This window comes from Mastomys coucha, unplaced genomic scaffold, assembly GCF_008632895.1.
Source record: "Mastomys coucha isolate ucsf_1 unplaced genomic scaffold, UCSF_Mcou_1 pScaffold6, whole genome shotgun sequence".
Classification (NCBI taxonomy): Eukaryota; Metazoa; Chordata; class Mammalia; order Rodentia; family Muridae; genus Mastomys; species Mastomys coucha.
In genome coordinates this window covers 93,715,113-93,731,917 of record NW_022196912.1, presented here as the reverse complement: position 1 = coordinate 93,731,917, position 16,805 = coordinate 93,715,113, and the positions used below count along the sequence as shown (strand labels likewise).

The 16,805-nt window shown below is 39.8% G+C and overlaps 1 protein-coding gene across 5 annotated transcripts in view; it reads right to left on the bottom strand.

Moving 5' to 3' along the window:
* Fam71d (family with sequence similarity 71 member D) overlaps positions 1-16,805 on the bottom strand; it is a 38,912-nt gene that overhangs the window by 11,756 nt on the left and 10,351 nt on the right. For all 5 annotated transcript variants that reach the window (XR_004114692.1, XM_031357659.1, XM_031357662.1 and 2 more), the window contains exons 3-6: positions 12,284-12,443; positions 10,525-10,724; positions 8,414-8,957; positions 4,096-4,334 (exon numbers count right to left, since the gene is read on the bottom strand). Coding sequence is in view for 4 of the 5 variants with exons in the window: in XM_031357659.1 (XP_031213519.1) it covers positions 4,096-4,334; positions 8,414-8,957; positions 10,525-10,724; positions 12,284-12,442 (1,142 nt within the window). In the remaining variant the exon portion in view is untranslated. The remainder of the gene's footprint in view (positions 1-4,095; positions 4,335-8,413; positions 8,958-10,524; positions 10,725-12,283; positions 12,444-16,805) is intronic.

Genomic DNA, 16,805 nt, shown 5'->3' with positions numbered 1-16,805 from the left:
GAGTGTGTGTGAGTGTGTGTGTGTGTGAGTGTGTGTGTGTGTGAGTGTGTGTGTGTGAGTGTGTGTGAGAGTGTGAGTGTGTGTGTGTGTGTGTGAGTGTGTGAGTGTGTGTGTGTTGGAGGGCATTTGAGCAGACAGCTAAGGTGTGAAACTCTGAGAGAATAGAGTTCCAAGCTGCCTAATATCTACAAATATCTGTCAAATAAATCATTTTAAATGGACACATGCATAATATACATATATACATATAAACATAATGGGAAAAGAAAATAGATTATCCTTCTAAATAATTGATGGAAATTCATAAAATTTCCAATCAAGTTATTTCAAGACAGAAACAGTAAATTGACTTCAGGAGACAGACATATGCTTGGAAATTGTGTATTGGGTCAGTTAAGGCACTTGCTACCAACTCTTGGTTTCTACAAGATAAAAGGATAGAACTTATTTCTGTGAGTGTACTCTGACTTCTGTACATGTGCATACAAGCACAGGAAAAACAAGTTAATGTGAACACAATTAGGAAATTAAGCAGTTTCCAGTTGCTTCTCATTGGATGTCTGTCATATTCATGATGTCCCTATATGCCGTGGGCAGCTTTACTGCAAACAGTTAATCAAACAACTGTCCATCGCTCAACAAAGAGCTACCTCCTTGACTTGTAGAAATACATATAAAAGAACCAACACAAAGAGAAAAGTAATTCATCTGGACATAGTGTTTTGTAGTTAAAACCCACAGGTGATCCACGTGACCCCTAAAGAAGGGCTAACCAGGAAATTGGCTGCTTTAATAACAGTAGACACTCACTAGGAGAAGCACATGTGCACAACTGAGGACTTACACACCAGAAGAGTCAACATTCCAAAGACATATATACAATGGGGATTTATTTCTACAGCAGGGTGTGAAAACGCTAAAGTTTGAACATAGCTCAAAATTAAAGGAATCGATATTTGCTGTAGCTTTTGGTAGATATTTATTTTTTAAAGATTTGTTTCATTTATTTTTAATTATGTATATGTGGGTAAGGGGGTCATGTACATGTAAATTCAGGTACCTTCACAATCCAGAAGTGGGCACAAGGTGTCACTATGTAGCCCTGGCTAGCCTGTTTAGACCAGGCTGCTACAAACTCACAAAGATGTCCCTGCTTTTATTTCCTGCATGCAAGGATGAAAGATATGCATCGCTGTGCCTAGCAATTAAAATTTTTACTATGCTTTTTAATATTACTTTGTTCTAGTATAGTTGGTAGGACTTATAATAGAGTATATAGAAATATTAATGGAAACATTTTTAATTTGTTTTAAATTTTAAATTAAGTTTTATTATTAGCATTGTGTGTGTGTACATATATGGTGTATGTGTGAGTGTAGGCACACCTGTGCCATGGTGTATGTATGGAGGTCAGAAATAACTTTCTGGAGTCAGTTCTCCCTTGCTCCATTGATTTGGGAATCTAACTCATGCTATCAGGCTTGTACAGCAAGCACTTTTATTTGGTGAGACATCTCATTAGCCTTAGAATTGCTTTAACTTTTTTTTTTTTTAAGATTTATTTATTTTATATATGTGAATACATTGTCACTGTCTTCAGACACACCAGAAGAGGGCATCTGATCCTGTTACAGATGGTTGTGAGCCACCATGTGGTTGCTAGGAACTGAACCCAGGTCCTCTGGAAGAGCAGTCAGTGCTCTTAACCACTGAGCCATCTCTCGAGCTAGAATTTCTTAATTAAAAAAAAAAATACTGTTAGGTGTAGTGGTGTTGCTTGTGGTCCCTAATACTTAGGGCTGAGACTGAAGGATCATAAAACTCGAGAGTAGCAAGAGCTGCAGCCTGGGATGCAGTAAGACTCAGAACAGAAGCATGCTGGCTGTGCTTTGAAGTGAATAGTTTTATCATGATCCTGGAAAACCCACTATTATAAAGATGTTTTCTGTTATCAAGAATATAAAAATCCCAGTGTGGACAAAATGCCATAACCATTCTGTTTTTCTCTCTGTGTATGGTAATAGCATTAACCCTAGTAGTATGATACTGAACTTGCTACATTTTTCCTACAGAAACTCTAAGATATTAGAAATCTAAGACCTTTATCGTCATAAGCAGGATTATCTCAGAATAATCTTTATTGTGTTGTTTTTGTCAGGCGTAGAAAAAGCAAACTAAAGTTTTGAGAAATATAATATATTTTTATAATTTTATGAGAAAAATGACATAAACAAAATATAAATCAGAGTTATAAATAATACTGCCCAGAAAATAAAACTGTCTAGAAAAGAATTTTGGAAAGTGCCTTTTTTCTTTAATGAGATCTTTGATAACTCCTATTTTTTTTCAAATATTCAATTTATGATTGCTTTAGTTTTCCACTTTTCATTTTTATTAAAAGCCATGTACTTAATTTATTATCTCCAAGGTGTTTTTCTAAAAAGATTTATTTATTTAGTAATTTTGGTTTTGCAAGACAGGTTTTTTTTTTTTCGGTGTAGTCCTCAGTGTCCTAGATCTGGCTTTATAGACCAGGCTGGCTTTGAACTCAGAGATCTGCCTGCCTCTGCCTCCTGAGCACTGGGATTAAAGGTGTGCACCACCATGATTTTATTTATATTTATTTTAACTACATGTGTATGTGTCAATACCTGCACATATGCATGCACCTTGTGCATGCTTTGTACCACCAGATGCCAGAATGTTGATCTCTGGTAGGGGATCTATAGGCAGTTACAGACTGTCCCATGTGGGTGCTGGAACCCAGAGAGGGTCCTCTTTAAGAGCCCCAAGTGCTCTTGAGTGCTAAGCCATCTCCCCAGCTCCTAATGTCTCTAGGTTTTAAAGGAAAAAATTATAGATCTTCTCAATAACATTTACTATTCTACCTACTATTAATAGTTGATATGATACTTTTAAGTTTTCAGTTTTACTTTTTCAGTGAGTAGCCATTCCAGTAGTTTACTATTTTGTTCTTTTTGGAATAAAAATAAATTTATTTTTAGCACTTCAAGTTACATAACAAATTATAGTTAATTTCATTCCAAGTTAATTTTCTTATCCTGTCTATGTGTGTACATATATATAACTTCTTCCCCCCCACTCCATACTCAGCATCAAGTCCAGAGCCTGTGTGTTCTAAGCAAGTAGTCTACCATTGAGCTACCCCTCAATCCCTCCCTTAATATATTTATTTAAAAGACAGAATTATACTCGCCCCATTTTTTTTTTTTTTACTAACAAATTGTTTGTTTAAGGTGGGATTCAACTATGCTCCTCAGACTGGTCTGAGACCCCTGGGCTGAAGGGATTTTTCTGCTTTATCCTCCAGAGTAGCTGAGACTTCAGACATGTGCCATATAGCCTAATGTAAGCCTTTTTTTTTTTTTTTTTTTTTGGTTTTTCGAGACAAGGTTTCTCTGATTAGCCCTAGCTGTCCTAGACCTCACTCTGTAGACCAGGCTGGCCTCGAACTCAGAAATCTGCCTGCCTCTGCCTCCCAAGTGCTGGGATTAAAGGCGTGTGCCACCACCACCCTGCAAATGTAAGCATTTTGATCTGGGTTCTCTTTAAGTCTTACCCTAGAATGAATATTATTAACTTGCACCTCTATCACTACAACATTCACTCCCATTCAGTCTGCAATCTGCTTTGCAATAGAGGTAGTAAAATAATGAAAATAGGTTGTTTTCTCATATTACTGCAAGTACAGAGATATGTAAAGGGTAAATGGAGGCTCTGTAGACAAGAATGCAGGTAAGCATAGCCATAAATGCACACACAACCTTTCCAGATGTCAACACTCCAGCTCCCAAATGGGAGCCCTGTGTGTTTGTTAATTCTTTAAAACCCATGCTCTTAGCATTAACCCAGTGGCAGCAATTCCAGATGAGCAGCACAAGAAGCTGGTATGGAAATAAAAATGAGCCAAGGCTGACCCCAAAATGGATGGCTAAGAAGTGCCTATGTCATCATTCCGTCACACTGTGTCTGTCAGAATCTTGAGAGACAAATGCATGAGTTACCAGGAAGCAGGCATATGTCTGTACACATGCTGCACACACTAGAATGCACAGAGTTTCCCATGCTACTGACCTGGATTCTGTGGCCTTTAGATGTATGTTTTGAAGACCAATCATATTTTCTTCAGCAGTTTCATCACATATTTCTTTGCATATGTTTTCATTGCTTTTTACAGAAGTCAGAGTAGTCTGAAAACACCCTTCATCTTGCAAAGCCAGGGTTAAGTTTGAGATGGCAACATGTTTGGGGGAATCTCGGTAGTCATTCTTAGTTTTTGTATCTCGTAGACTCCTATGCTTCAGCATATATTCCTTGGGAAATAACAAGCAATGGGAAAGTCAGAAAACAGAAGACATCATGTAGAAACAGTGTTTATGGAACAGTTTCTAGTCCTTTCTTTCGTACTTACTGAGTGTTCATTTGTCCAGGGACAGGGAGTAAGGCGCTGTGCTGCAGGACTATGGAGAAGACCTTGGCTGGTGTGAATGCTGGTGGCATAGGAACAAAGGCCTGCGCCACTGCAACCTAAAGCAGGACATTCAGGCCAGAGTGACAAACCCTAGGGTCACCTCACACAAGACAAGTAGGGTCTAATTACAACACTTGTCCTTGAATTACAGGTTAAGGAAGGTTTTCTAGAAATACCTTGCCATGTAGTCTTTAGGGCTCAGGGCTCATAACAATAACAATACTTTGATCTTTCAGGACTCTAAAATGCAGTTCTCTAAAACCTCTCCTCTGCTTTTAATTGTCTTCCTGCCTCATGCCAGCTCTTCAGGTCTCTCAGTGACTGTATCAGAGTGGTCAGACTGCCTCATATGGGCCTCAGTACAGTCAGTCAGAGAACTTGTTACCTATGTCCCTAACATTCTTCACATCTGCCCTTATTCCTCCCATGGCAACACCTGGTCCATCCTAGTACTGTTGGACCTAGGCACACACGCTTGCAGTTGCAGCACAGGGGAAACTGAGGCTGGAGTATTGCAAATTCAAGGTCAGTCTGTCCTTGTCTCAAAACAAAATAAGACAAGACACCCCCAAAAGAATATGCACTAATCTTAGCCCCTAAAGAGAAAACACTTTTTTCTTACAATGAAAATAATGTATATTATAGACAACTTAAGATGCTGTAAGAGGAGTCTGGAGAGACAGCGGTTTGGAACACCTGTCAGAGAACCCAGGTTGGATTCCCAGCTCCCACATGTGGCTCACAACTGTAATTTTAGTCCCTGGGGATCCAATGCTGACTTCTGGCCTCAGCACACACTGCACACATGTGGTGCCTAAACACCTTTTAAGCAAAACATATATACACATGAAAAGATCCTCTGAGGATTAAAGTGGGAGTTAGGAAGTGCTTCCTTTCATGGCAGCACTGCTCAGCTACTGCAGCTCCTTGGGCACACTTACTTTCCAGCACACTTCACACTGTTTTGTAAAGATCTGCTTTGTGCTCACTCTTAAGCCATTGCCTGCTTTTCTAGTCTAGCATTTCACCATTTGTGTGCTTACTATAGTACTGAGGACTGGCTCAGGCCATATGGCTGCTGTACCAGTGCCTCACTGCTGCACCACCCAGCCCTTTTCTACCTTCAGTCTTGAGATGAGGTCTCACTAAGTTCTCAGGTTGGCCTAGAGTGCATTCTGTGGTCTGTGCAGGCCTCAGACTCACAGGCTTCTCTCACGCTCATCAGAAGCTGTGGTCTTGGGCTTGTGCCACCAGGCCTGGGTAAAATTACCACCAGAATGTCCTTCCTGTCATTATGAACTGTGAAAAACTATTTGGACATTTCCTATATAAACTATTTTCTTCTAGCATGGGAAACACTTCAGAGGAGTAAATAAGGGACAAACTACACTTAATTCTTCCATGCAGAGACAAACTGCCACTCACAGTGTTCTTTCTTTTCAATGTATGTGTGGTGCAAGTATGTGTTCAAGTGCATGTCCATGTATGTGCACATGTGCTTGTGGAGTCTAGAAGTCCACACAGGCATCTTCCCTCTCTAACTCTCCACCTTATTTTATTTTATTTTTTTATTTTTTTTTATTTTTTGGTTTTTTGAGACAGGGTTTCCCTGTTTAGCCCTGGCTGTCCTGGAGCTCACTCTGTAGACCAGGCCGGCCTTGAACTCAGAAATCCTCCTGCCTCTGCCTCCCAAGTGCTGGGTTTAAAGGCGTGCGCCACCACCGCCCGGCCCATCCACCTTATTTTTTGAGACTGTTTCTCAGTGGGACTTGAGGCTCGCTGACTTAGACTAGTTAGGCAGTGAGCCCTAATGATCTATCTCTGCCTCTATGGTGCTGGGAATTCAAGTGCATGCCACCATGCTTTTTGTGTGGGTGCTGGAGATCAGCTTCTGGTCCTCATGCTTGTGCAGGAAGCAGTTTATAAATGGAGCTAGCTCCCCAGTCCCTAATTTTTCTTTTAGTATGTATGCATCAATGGATTTTTAGATCCAAGAGATTATTCTTTCCTCCTCCCAATGTATATAATGATCATCTTTTTAGGCTAGGAAACAACTTTTGAATGATTTTAACAAGTACACAACACTAATTCATCTAACAGGCTTTTGCTAGGGGCTTGACAGATTCTATGGCAACCCCTAAACAAGATGAGCATGCTCTCACAGGCCTGAGTTTGGTTGGTTATTCTTGGCAAGCATTTAGGCTGTCCTCATGCTTTCATTAATTTGCTGTTATAGGCATGGTATGGGTATGGGATGATTAACATGTTCTTTGTGAGTGTGGTGCTGTGGGTTGGACCAAACACACATTGTATCACTGAGCTATATCCCCAACCCATGAGTCACATCTTTGTAGCTAACTCTTCATTCCTTATACCCTCATTAGAGGGCATAAATATTTATTTTAAATTTCATGTGCGTTTTGCCTGCATGTATGTCTGTGTGAGGGTGTAGGATCCCCTGGAACTGGAGTTACAGACAATTCTCAGATGCCATGTGGTTGCTGGAAACTAGACTTGGCTCATCTGGAAGAGAAGCCAGTGCTCTTAACTCCTGAGCTGCCTCTCCAGTCCTAGGCAAAAGTATTTTTAAGGTTCTTGCTTCATAATTATTTCAAGAATGTTTGACCAATTTTCACCCATATTGTAGATCCCTCCAAACTCCCACTTTACTATACCTTTACTATCATTGCTGTTTTTACTCCATCCATTGTCAGTTGCAAGGTTAAATTAGGGAGAGGACAGTAGAGGGGAAAAGAGGAGATGTTGGTCATCTGGTTCCCTGCTCTACAGCCGGCAGGGAGCAACATCTTATGTGTTTCACAGCACACTGACTATATACACAGATGAGAGATTTCTTTAACTTTTTCTTACTATACCTTATGAGTGGTTTCTTTTCATCACTTGTTGAGTATCATGGATCTAGTGGATATTGTTTACTAGTCTTCAAACTGATCTATCTTTATAGTCTATTATGCCACCCAGATTAATATATAATCTTAATATTTAATATAATCTTAATATATAATCTTAATATTTAAGTATTTTTATTTCTCTGTCTCTCTGCCTCTGTCTCTATCTCTGTCTCTCTCTGTCTCTTTATCTCTCTCTCTCTGTCAGAGAGAAAGAGGTATTCAGGTGGCTAAAAGGGGCATCAGATCCCCTGGAGGTAGAGTTACAGGCAGTTGTGAGCTGTGGGCTAGAAACTGAACTCAGGTCTTCTGGGAGAACAGGAAGTGCTCTCTATTGTTGAACCATCCTTCAACCCTCTAGTTTGATCTGTAAATTCAAAGTTTGCTAGGTCTTCATTTCCTAATATGAAATTCAAGGTTTGAGAATGGCCTTAATAGTTCTCTCTCCCTCTTTCCCTCTCTCCCTCTCTCCCTCTCTCCCTCTCTCCCTCTCTCCCTCTCTCTCTCTCTCTCTCTCTCTCTCTCTCTCCTTCTCTCTCTCTCTCCTCTTTTATTTTCTGGCCCTTTTAAAAGCCAATAACTTTTTTTTTCTGATTTCTGCCCTTATCTTTTCTTATTGAAGCTTCAGCCCTTCCTCATACTTAAGTAATAAAATAGCCATATTCTCATTTTAGGAGTGATGACAACACACCCGTGCTTGGCAATTTAGCCAGACACACACACACACACACACACACACACACACACACACACTATCTATCTATATAATACCCAGAAGGTTAAGATTCTGACGCAGGCCTTCTTGCTGTCACACCACTGCTTTCTGATACTGGAAGGATTGTCACTATTTCAGGGAATATTTTATGACTTACTGAGCTTAGGGACTGAGTCACTTATTAAAATCATGCTACTGTGAGTTGGTTCCACAGCATTCTCATCATGAGTGTTAACTAAGACTTGGTTACAGCTCCCATGTTGGATCATTAAAGAATGAAGTGTCCCATAGCAATACCTTTTCCTCCTGCTTGGTCTTTATTATATCGTCGTTTTCAAATACTATTTTGACCCCTGAGATGTTTGTGGCCATTTTGACGTCTGAGACTTCTGTGACTTCTGTGACAATTTTTACATCTTGAGCATCTGTGACCCCAGTTTCTGGAACATCAGTGACATCAGTGACATCGGTGACATCGGTGACATCTGTATATTCTGATAAGTCTGCACTTTCTATGATATTACAAGGGCATCTGTGTGTCTTCGGGTGCATGGTTCGCAGTTCTGTGAAAGCAGCGATGTCCGTGATGTCCATCGAGCCTGTGATGTCTGTGCTGTTTGTGAGTTCTGAGAGGCTCGAGACCTCTGATACTTTGGTAGTTTTGACTTTTTCCTGATTCAAGAGGGGGATGAGGTCTACCCACTGAGAAAATACGATGTCCTGTTTATACATAGGAGCACAGAGCTGTAAGTAGTAAGACCGGCCGTTGACCAGCTTTACCTTGAGACGCATGTTCTTAGCACTGTGCACAGAAAGAGTCACAAACTGCAGAGGGATAAACCTAAAAACAAATGCAAATGGAACGTTATCCAAAGACCTAGCTGCACACACACACCAAAATAAAAAATAAAATGTAATCAAAGTTGAGGCTTAGTTATCTAGGAATTCAAATAAGACTCCATCGAGGTTTTATAATCAGTTGGAATGGTTACTACCATGAAGAAAAAGCAGATGCTTGCAATGCTGTGGGAAGGAAATGGAAAGCCTTATATATTATTATTGTCGGGAGTGTGAGGTAGTGTATGGGAACCAGCATGGAGGCCCCTTAAAAACTAAAACCTGAACTATAATACTCCCCAGCAGCACCTCTCCTGTTATGTCTATCTAAAGGAATCTATGCCACCGTGAGAGAGGGTTGCCTGTTTACCCAGAGTAAGCAGGGCACTTGTCACAACAGCCAAGTTAGGGATCAAGCCAGGGACTGTGGACAGAAAACAGATAAAGGAACAAGTATACACGTACAACAAAGCTTATTCATCCGTAAGGAATAATGAAATGTTATCTGCAGGGCTGGCGAGATGGCTCAGTGAGGAAGAGCACCAACTGCTCTTCAGAAGGTCATGAGTTCAAATCCCCGCAACCACATGGTGGCTCACAACCACCCAAATGAGATCTGACACCCTCTTCTGGTGCATCTGAAGACAGCTACAGTGTACTTACATATAATAAACAAATTAAAAAAAAGAAATGTTATCTGCAGGAAAAATGTCTGAAACTAGAGATCATGTTAAGGAAATAAGCCAGATTCAGAAAGATATAAGTAAGCATGTCTTCTCTCATGAGGAATCTGGATTTTTAAAAAGAAGGTGGGGAGATAATAACCTGACTTTGGAAGCTCCTGGTGGACACAGCAGTGAGCAGGAAGAGATCCAGTCTCTGAGCAAGGTAGAGGCTTGATAACTGCCACCTGTGCTCGTCCTCTGACTTCCACATGTACACCATGATACTCCCCATATTGTTCTTTCTCGAGCACACACACACACACACACACAAACATGATTACACAAACAAAAGCCATGAAAGTAAAAAGGGACTATGAGGAGAAGGAGGCCCGATGGTATGAGTTTGGGAGAAAGAGAGGGTAGGTATAATGAAGGATGAATATGGTCAAGAAACTTAATGCACATACATGGAAATATATACATATTTCATATGTACATGTATGAAATGTTATAACAAAACTCATTAACTCATTACCTTTATAATAAACACATAGTGATAAAACTGTCTACAAGTGAGGCTTAACTTGTTACTTGCTCAAGACTGTAGACTGAGCTGAGGCCAGAACTGGGAGGTGAGGCTATTGTGGGGAGGTAAAGCATGCACTTGAGAGGCAGTTTATCAAGTCTTCAGTGCTCATTACTTTAGATATGTTTTTAAAATTTAATTGTCATTTTGACTGCCTTTGTGATGAACCATTGTTTGTATCCTTGTAGAGACACCCCTGTGTCATTTGAGAAAGCAGTGCACCTGAAGTGTTCCTCTGGGACACTTGCCATCTTTTCTTTTGCCATATGGGGCTATGGTGTTCTGGCAGCGACCACTATCCTCCTGTCCTTGTGACTCACCTGGTGAGCACCAGCGTCCCCGAAGAGGAAGACTTCAGAAGGGTTTTAAAGAGGGGCTCTGGTTCTTTTCGAGCTTCTGGTGTCAGATGTGCCAAGAGCATCATATTGGGGGTCTTGAAGATGGGATTGGAAGAACAGATGCCTACGGTCACCCAGTTTGCTCGGTTATGCAGGTAAATAGATTCACCTCTCCTATTGACCTGGATGTAGAGAAAAGGAGTTTCTTGGTAAAAGGCATAGATAGATCTAGCACCCTTGCTCGCCAGAGAAGTTTAAGTGGGGGGCAGAAAACAAGGGGGACATGAGGCATGGCACCTCCACTCCTTGGCTTGTTCATGATTTAGAGATAGCAGAATGAATAGCTACAGTCAAACAATTGAAGTAACTACGAGTACTTTCGGATCCTATGGAGCATGCAGATGGGGGATGGGCTTAGGTAGGGATGGAGCTGGTGATGTGCTGAAGTGAGCGAGTGCTCTGGGTGCTTCCTAGGGGTCTCTTGTTCCCTCACTTGGACCTCCAGAGTCAGGAATGTTGGTAGTTTGCTGCCAAACACAAACCAAGAAAAATGGGGATTTTGGAGACTAAGACTGCAGTTATTTGGGACTGTGGATAATCTGCTGATTACAAATGTCCCCCTCCCTGTGTGGGGCCAGGGCTATGCAATTAGAGTGTGCAAGAGTTAATATGAACAAGGTATGGGAAGAAAGGTGAAAATAAAAGATTATTAGCAGGAAAATTAACTGAAAGTCAAGAACATTAAATTTTGGCATCACATGTTCTAAGGCATAACCTGAAACATGTTCTAGAGACTTCACTCCTCTCCGAGGGGTATGCTGGGCAAAGAGTGTCACACTAGTCCTCTGGTGTCAGTCAGAGAACACATTTATGAAGCATGAGATCTCCTTATCACTGCTGTGTCTGTCTCCCTCCTTGTCATACTCTGTGGGAGCAGCCGAGTGTGATGGCTCTGTGCTTGTTCAGCATTGCACACTGCTATGACACTTCTGTGAGGGACAGGCATGGTCCTTGCCTGAAGAGCGTAGTGTTGCGTATTGGGGGTAAAGCCAGCACGAGGTTCAGGTACTTGGTGTCTTCATTCAGAATGCAGGCACATTCTCACAAGAAAGTTTGTCTCAATACTATCTGACAGTTGTATTTCCCCTTCAGAACCAACATATAAGGTTTATTTTAATTCCTAGCTTTTCTTGGGTTGTTGTTTATTTACTTGGGCATTAGGGCTTCATGCGTGTTAGGCAAGGGCTCTTCTATTGAGCTCATCTCTAGCCTCAGGTATTTTTCTTTAAAATATCCTATATTTTAAAGAGAGATAAGAGATAGCTCAGCTGTTAAGAGCACTTGCTGTTCTTACATAGCACTTGAGTTCAATTACTAACATCCACATGGTGGCTCACAACCTATAGGCACATACGTGGTGCACAAACATACATGCAGGCAAAAAGTAAAACAAATACATGCATTTAAAAATGATTAAGACTCTAAGAAAGAAATTATCTGAATACCTTCCTGCCATAATATGTTGTAAAAACCATTTTGTGTAACATTAACACTATGTGAGAACGGCAATTCTAGTAGATAGGACAGAACTCTTGTCTATGGGTTTGTTGAGAACATCTGAAGTGAATTTCCCTAGTGAAAAAACTGTTCCCTTTAGTTATACCACACTGCCCTTCATCATACTGAGAAAATGAAGTATGGCAGTTACTAGAACCTAATTGAGAGTGTAAGTGTTAGTTACCTGGATGAAATTGCTCTCCAGTATGGGAGGAGATACATAAGGGGAATACTCTCCCCCATCCAGTATGTTAAGATGCCCTAGTCTGTAGCGGTGTGGGATGCAGAGGGATTCTTGCTTATTCACTGACTTCTTGCTCTTGTTCTTGTTCTTCTTCATCATGCTGATAGGAAACATCAGAAAAGTGAGAGAATGGAGATAAATTAATGAACAAACAGAGGCGGTCATAGTTACACTGACTCCATGGCAGGTATTTTAGGTAGGTACAAACCAGCAGCTTATACTTTAGAGGTTGATAGACAGTAAGCAAATAAACAGAAAAGTTGTCTGGTAGACAGCACAGACACCAGGAGTAGAGAGTGCCAGAGGTGGAAATGCTTACTGGGGTGGGAAGGAAGGTGGCACATGCCTCCTACTCCAAACCATTATTTTTATCTTCCTAATTAATTAATAATGGAGGGATGTAAGGATATCAAAACTGCATTAAAGGATACTTCCACACCTCACATGTGAAGTAAATGGTGAGGTATCTATCTAACCAATGGTGGTTCAATCCCCACAACTCAGGCTCTCCTTTCTCTGAAGACAGCTTCAATGGAACAGTGATTCTATGCCATTGATTTCACCTTTAGTCAATCAAAAATGATTGTAAGAAGGGAAGAAACAGAACCTGGAAATTTATGTGTATATATGTTCAAAAGGTTATTCTTTCTACTTAAATATGTATTTCTGTAAAGAATTTATGCAAATGGCCAAAAGCTAAAAGATATCAACCATCACTGAGCATTGAGGAAATGTAAGCCACAACTACAGTCATTCCTCAGAGACCCCCTTTCTTCAGAGTCCACAAAAAATGGTAAATCCTACGGATGTTTCAGTGTGCTTCCAGCCAGGGCTCCACCTCCCATAAGCCCACAGCTGTGGGCACAGCAAGATGTGCAATTTCAATTCTTAGCACAGTTCTCCTGTCAGACTTTCTACTCTTAGCAGTTCAATGGCTCCATTTGTAGTTTCTTAAGATTTGTTCACAGTGAAGATAAAATCAGTTTCCTTCCAGTGTGGGCCAGTGCCCTGAGCAGACATTGGGCCTGAACTCTGCAGTCAGTCACACAACATCCAGAGGAAGCTCTACTCCCAGGTGCTCTAACACGCCCAAGACCACAGGATCCCAGGATCCCAGGATGCCAGGATCCCAGAAGCTTGATCACACCAGGATCCAATCAATCCAATCAATCCCAGAGACAGATTGACTTCCAGGAGCTCTAACTTACCCAGGATCTCAGGATCACAGGATCCCAGAATCACAGGATCCCAGAGACAGCTAAATTCTGAGGAGTTCTGACACAACCAGGATCACAGGAAGGACAGGCTCCAGTCAGATATAGCAAGGGCAGGTAGCATGAGTGATAATCAGATGGGGGAGGTAAGCATAAGAACATAAGCAACAGAAACCAAGGTTACTTGAAATCATCAGAACCCAATTCTTCCACCATAGCAAGTCCTGGATACACCATCACACTGGAAAAACAAGATTCAGATCTAAAATCACTTCTCATAATGATGATAGAGGACTTTAAGAAAGACATAAACAACTCCCTTAAAGAAATACAGGAGAACACAGCTAGAAGCCCTTAAAAAGAGGAAACACAAAAAGTCTCTTAAAGAATTACAGGAAAACACAATCAAACAGGTGAAGAAAATGAACAAAATCATCCAAGATCTAAAAATGGAAATAAAAACAATAAAGAAATCACAAAGGGAGACAACCCTGGAGTTAGAAAACCTAGGAAAGAGATTAGGAGTCATAGATGCAAGTATCACCAACAGAATACAAGAGATAGAAGAGAGAATCTCAGGGGTAGAAGATACCATAGAAAATCTTGACACAACAGTCAAAGAAAATGCAAAAAGCAAAAAGCTCCTAACCTAGAACATCCAGGAAATCCAGGACACAATGAGAAGACCAAACCTAAGGATAATAGAAGGAGAAGACTCCCAACTTAAAGAGCCAGTCAATATCTTCAACAAAATTATAGAAGAAAACTTCCCTAACTTAAAGAAAGAGATGCCCATGAACATACAAGAAGCCTACAGAACTCCAAATAGACTGGACCAGAAAAGAAATTCTTTCTGTCACATAATAATCAAAACACCAAATGCACTAAACAAAGAAAGAATTTTAAAAGCAGTAAGGGAAAAAGGTCAAGTAGTATATAAAGGCAGACCTATCAGAATTACACCAGACTTCTCACCAGAGACTATGAGAGCCAGAAGATTCTGGGCAGATGTCATACAGACCCTACAGGAACACAAATGCCAGCCCAGGCTACTATACCCAGCAACATTCTCAATTACCATAGATAAAAAGACCAAGATATTCCATGACAAAAGCAAATTTATACAATATCTTTCCATAAATCCAGTCCTACAAAGGATAATAGATGGAAAACACCAACACAAGGAGGGAAACTACATCCTAGAAAAAGCAAGAAAGTAATCTTTCAACAAACCCAAAAGAAGATAGCCACACAAACATAATTCCACCTCTAACAACAAAAATAACAAGTAACGATCACTTTTCCTTAATATCTCTTAATATCAATGGACTCAATTCCCCCCAAAAGACATAGACAAACAGACTGGACACATGAACAGAACCCAGCATTTTGCTGCATACAGGCAACGCACCTCAGTGACAAAGAAAGACACTACCTCAGAGTAAAAGGTTGAAAAACAATTTTCCAAGCAAATGGTCCCAAGAAACAAGCTGGAGTAGCCATTCTAATATCAAAATCGTCTTTCAACCAAAAGTATCAAAAAGGATAAGGAAGGACACTTCATACTTGTTAAAGGAAAAAATCTACCAAGATGAACTCTCAATTCTGACCATCTATGCTCCAAATGGAAGGGAACCCACATTCATAAAAAAAAAAAAACTTTACTAAAGCTCAAAGCACATATCACACTCCACACAATTGTGGGAGACTTCAACACCCAACTCTCAGCAATGGACAGAGCATGGAAACAGAAACTAAACAGAGACACAGTGAAACTAACAGAAGTTATGAACCAAACAGATCTAACAGATATTTACAGAGCATTTCATCCTAAAGCAAAAGAGTATACCTTCTCAGCACCTCATGGTACCTTCTCCGAAATTAACCATATAATTGGTCAAAAAACAGGCCTCAACAGATACAAGAAGACTGAAATAATCCCATGCACCCTATCAGATCACCACGGACTAAGGCTGGTCTTAAATACCAAACAAACAAACAAACAAACAAACAAACAATGGAAAGCACACATATAAATGGAAGCTGAACAACTCTCTACTTAATGATAACTTCTTCAAGGAAGAAATAAAGAAAAGAAATTAAAGGCTTTTTAGAATTTAATGAAAATGAAGACACATCATACCAAAACTTATGGGACACAATGAAAGCAGTGGTCACTGATAAGAGGAAAACTCATAGCTCTAAGTCCCTCCAAAAAGAAACTGAAGAGATCTTACAGTAGCAGCTTGACAGCACACCTGAAAGCTCTAGAACAAAAAGAAGGAAATATACCCAAGAGGAGTAGAGGGCAGGACATTATCAAACTCAGGGCTGAAATCAACCAAGTAGAAACAAAAAGAACTATACAAAGAATCAACCAAACCAGGAGCTGGTTCTTTGAGAAAATCAACAAGATATAGATAAACCCTTAGCCAGACTAACCAGAGGGCACAGAGACAGTATCCAAATTAATAAAATCAGAAATGAAAAGGGAGACATAACAACGAACTATATTTTAAAATAATTATTCTGTTAGTTGAATATTAGCAGCTGAAAGTATTAAAATCATGTTCTACAACATCATGGTAATATTGATAATTTTTCTCACTGTGCTTGAAGTTAGCATTTTCTTAATGTTTAATTTCAAAGAGTTTTTGCTATTTTGAAATCTTTAAGATATACTTACTGATAATTTCTCTCCTAGAAACAACGACCATCTTTTTTAAGTAAACTGATTGTTAGACAATGTACACAGATATATATAATGTATTTTAAATACTCTCCCACTATGTCAGGTGGTATCATATAAGGGCTTTTGAATATATTTCTTAATGATTTATTTTTAATATTTTATGCTCATTTACTATGCTTAATTCCCAAAGAATATTTTGTATATTTTGAAACAATTTAGTATTCAACATTAGATATAGAATCCTCAATTATTTATAGTATTAAATATTCATTAATAATATTTTAGGGTATGAAAGCATATGAATATAAAAGTTGAAATTTTATGTATTATTTGATTCTCAAAATACTCAATATTAACATGTTTGATTATAGAATGCATTTAAATAATAAAAATTTTTTAAAAAAAGATAAAATCAGTCAAGATGAATCAGAGATGGAAGAGATTGAAAGAATGAAATAACCCAGAAGTTAACCACTGAGCCATGGCCCCAGCACATCAGTCCATAGCAGCTAAACTGTGAAAAATAATGAGACTCTCAGGAAAGTGCATTCAGAAA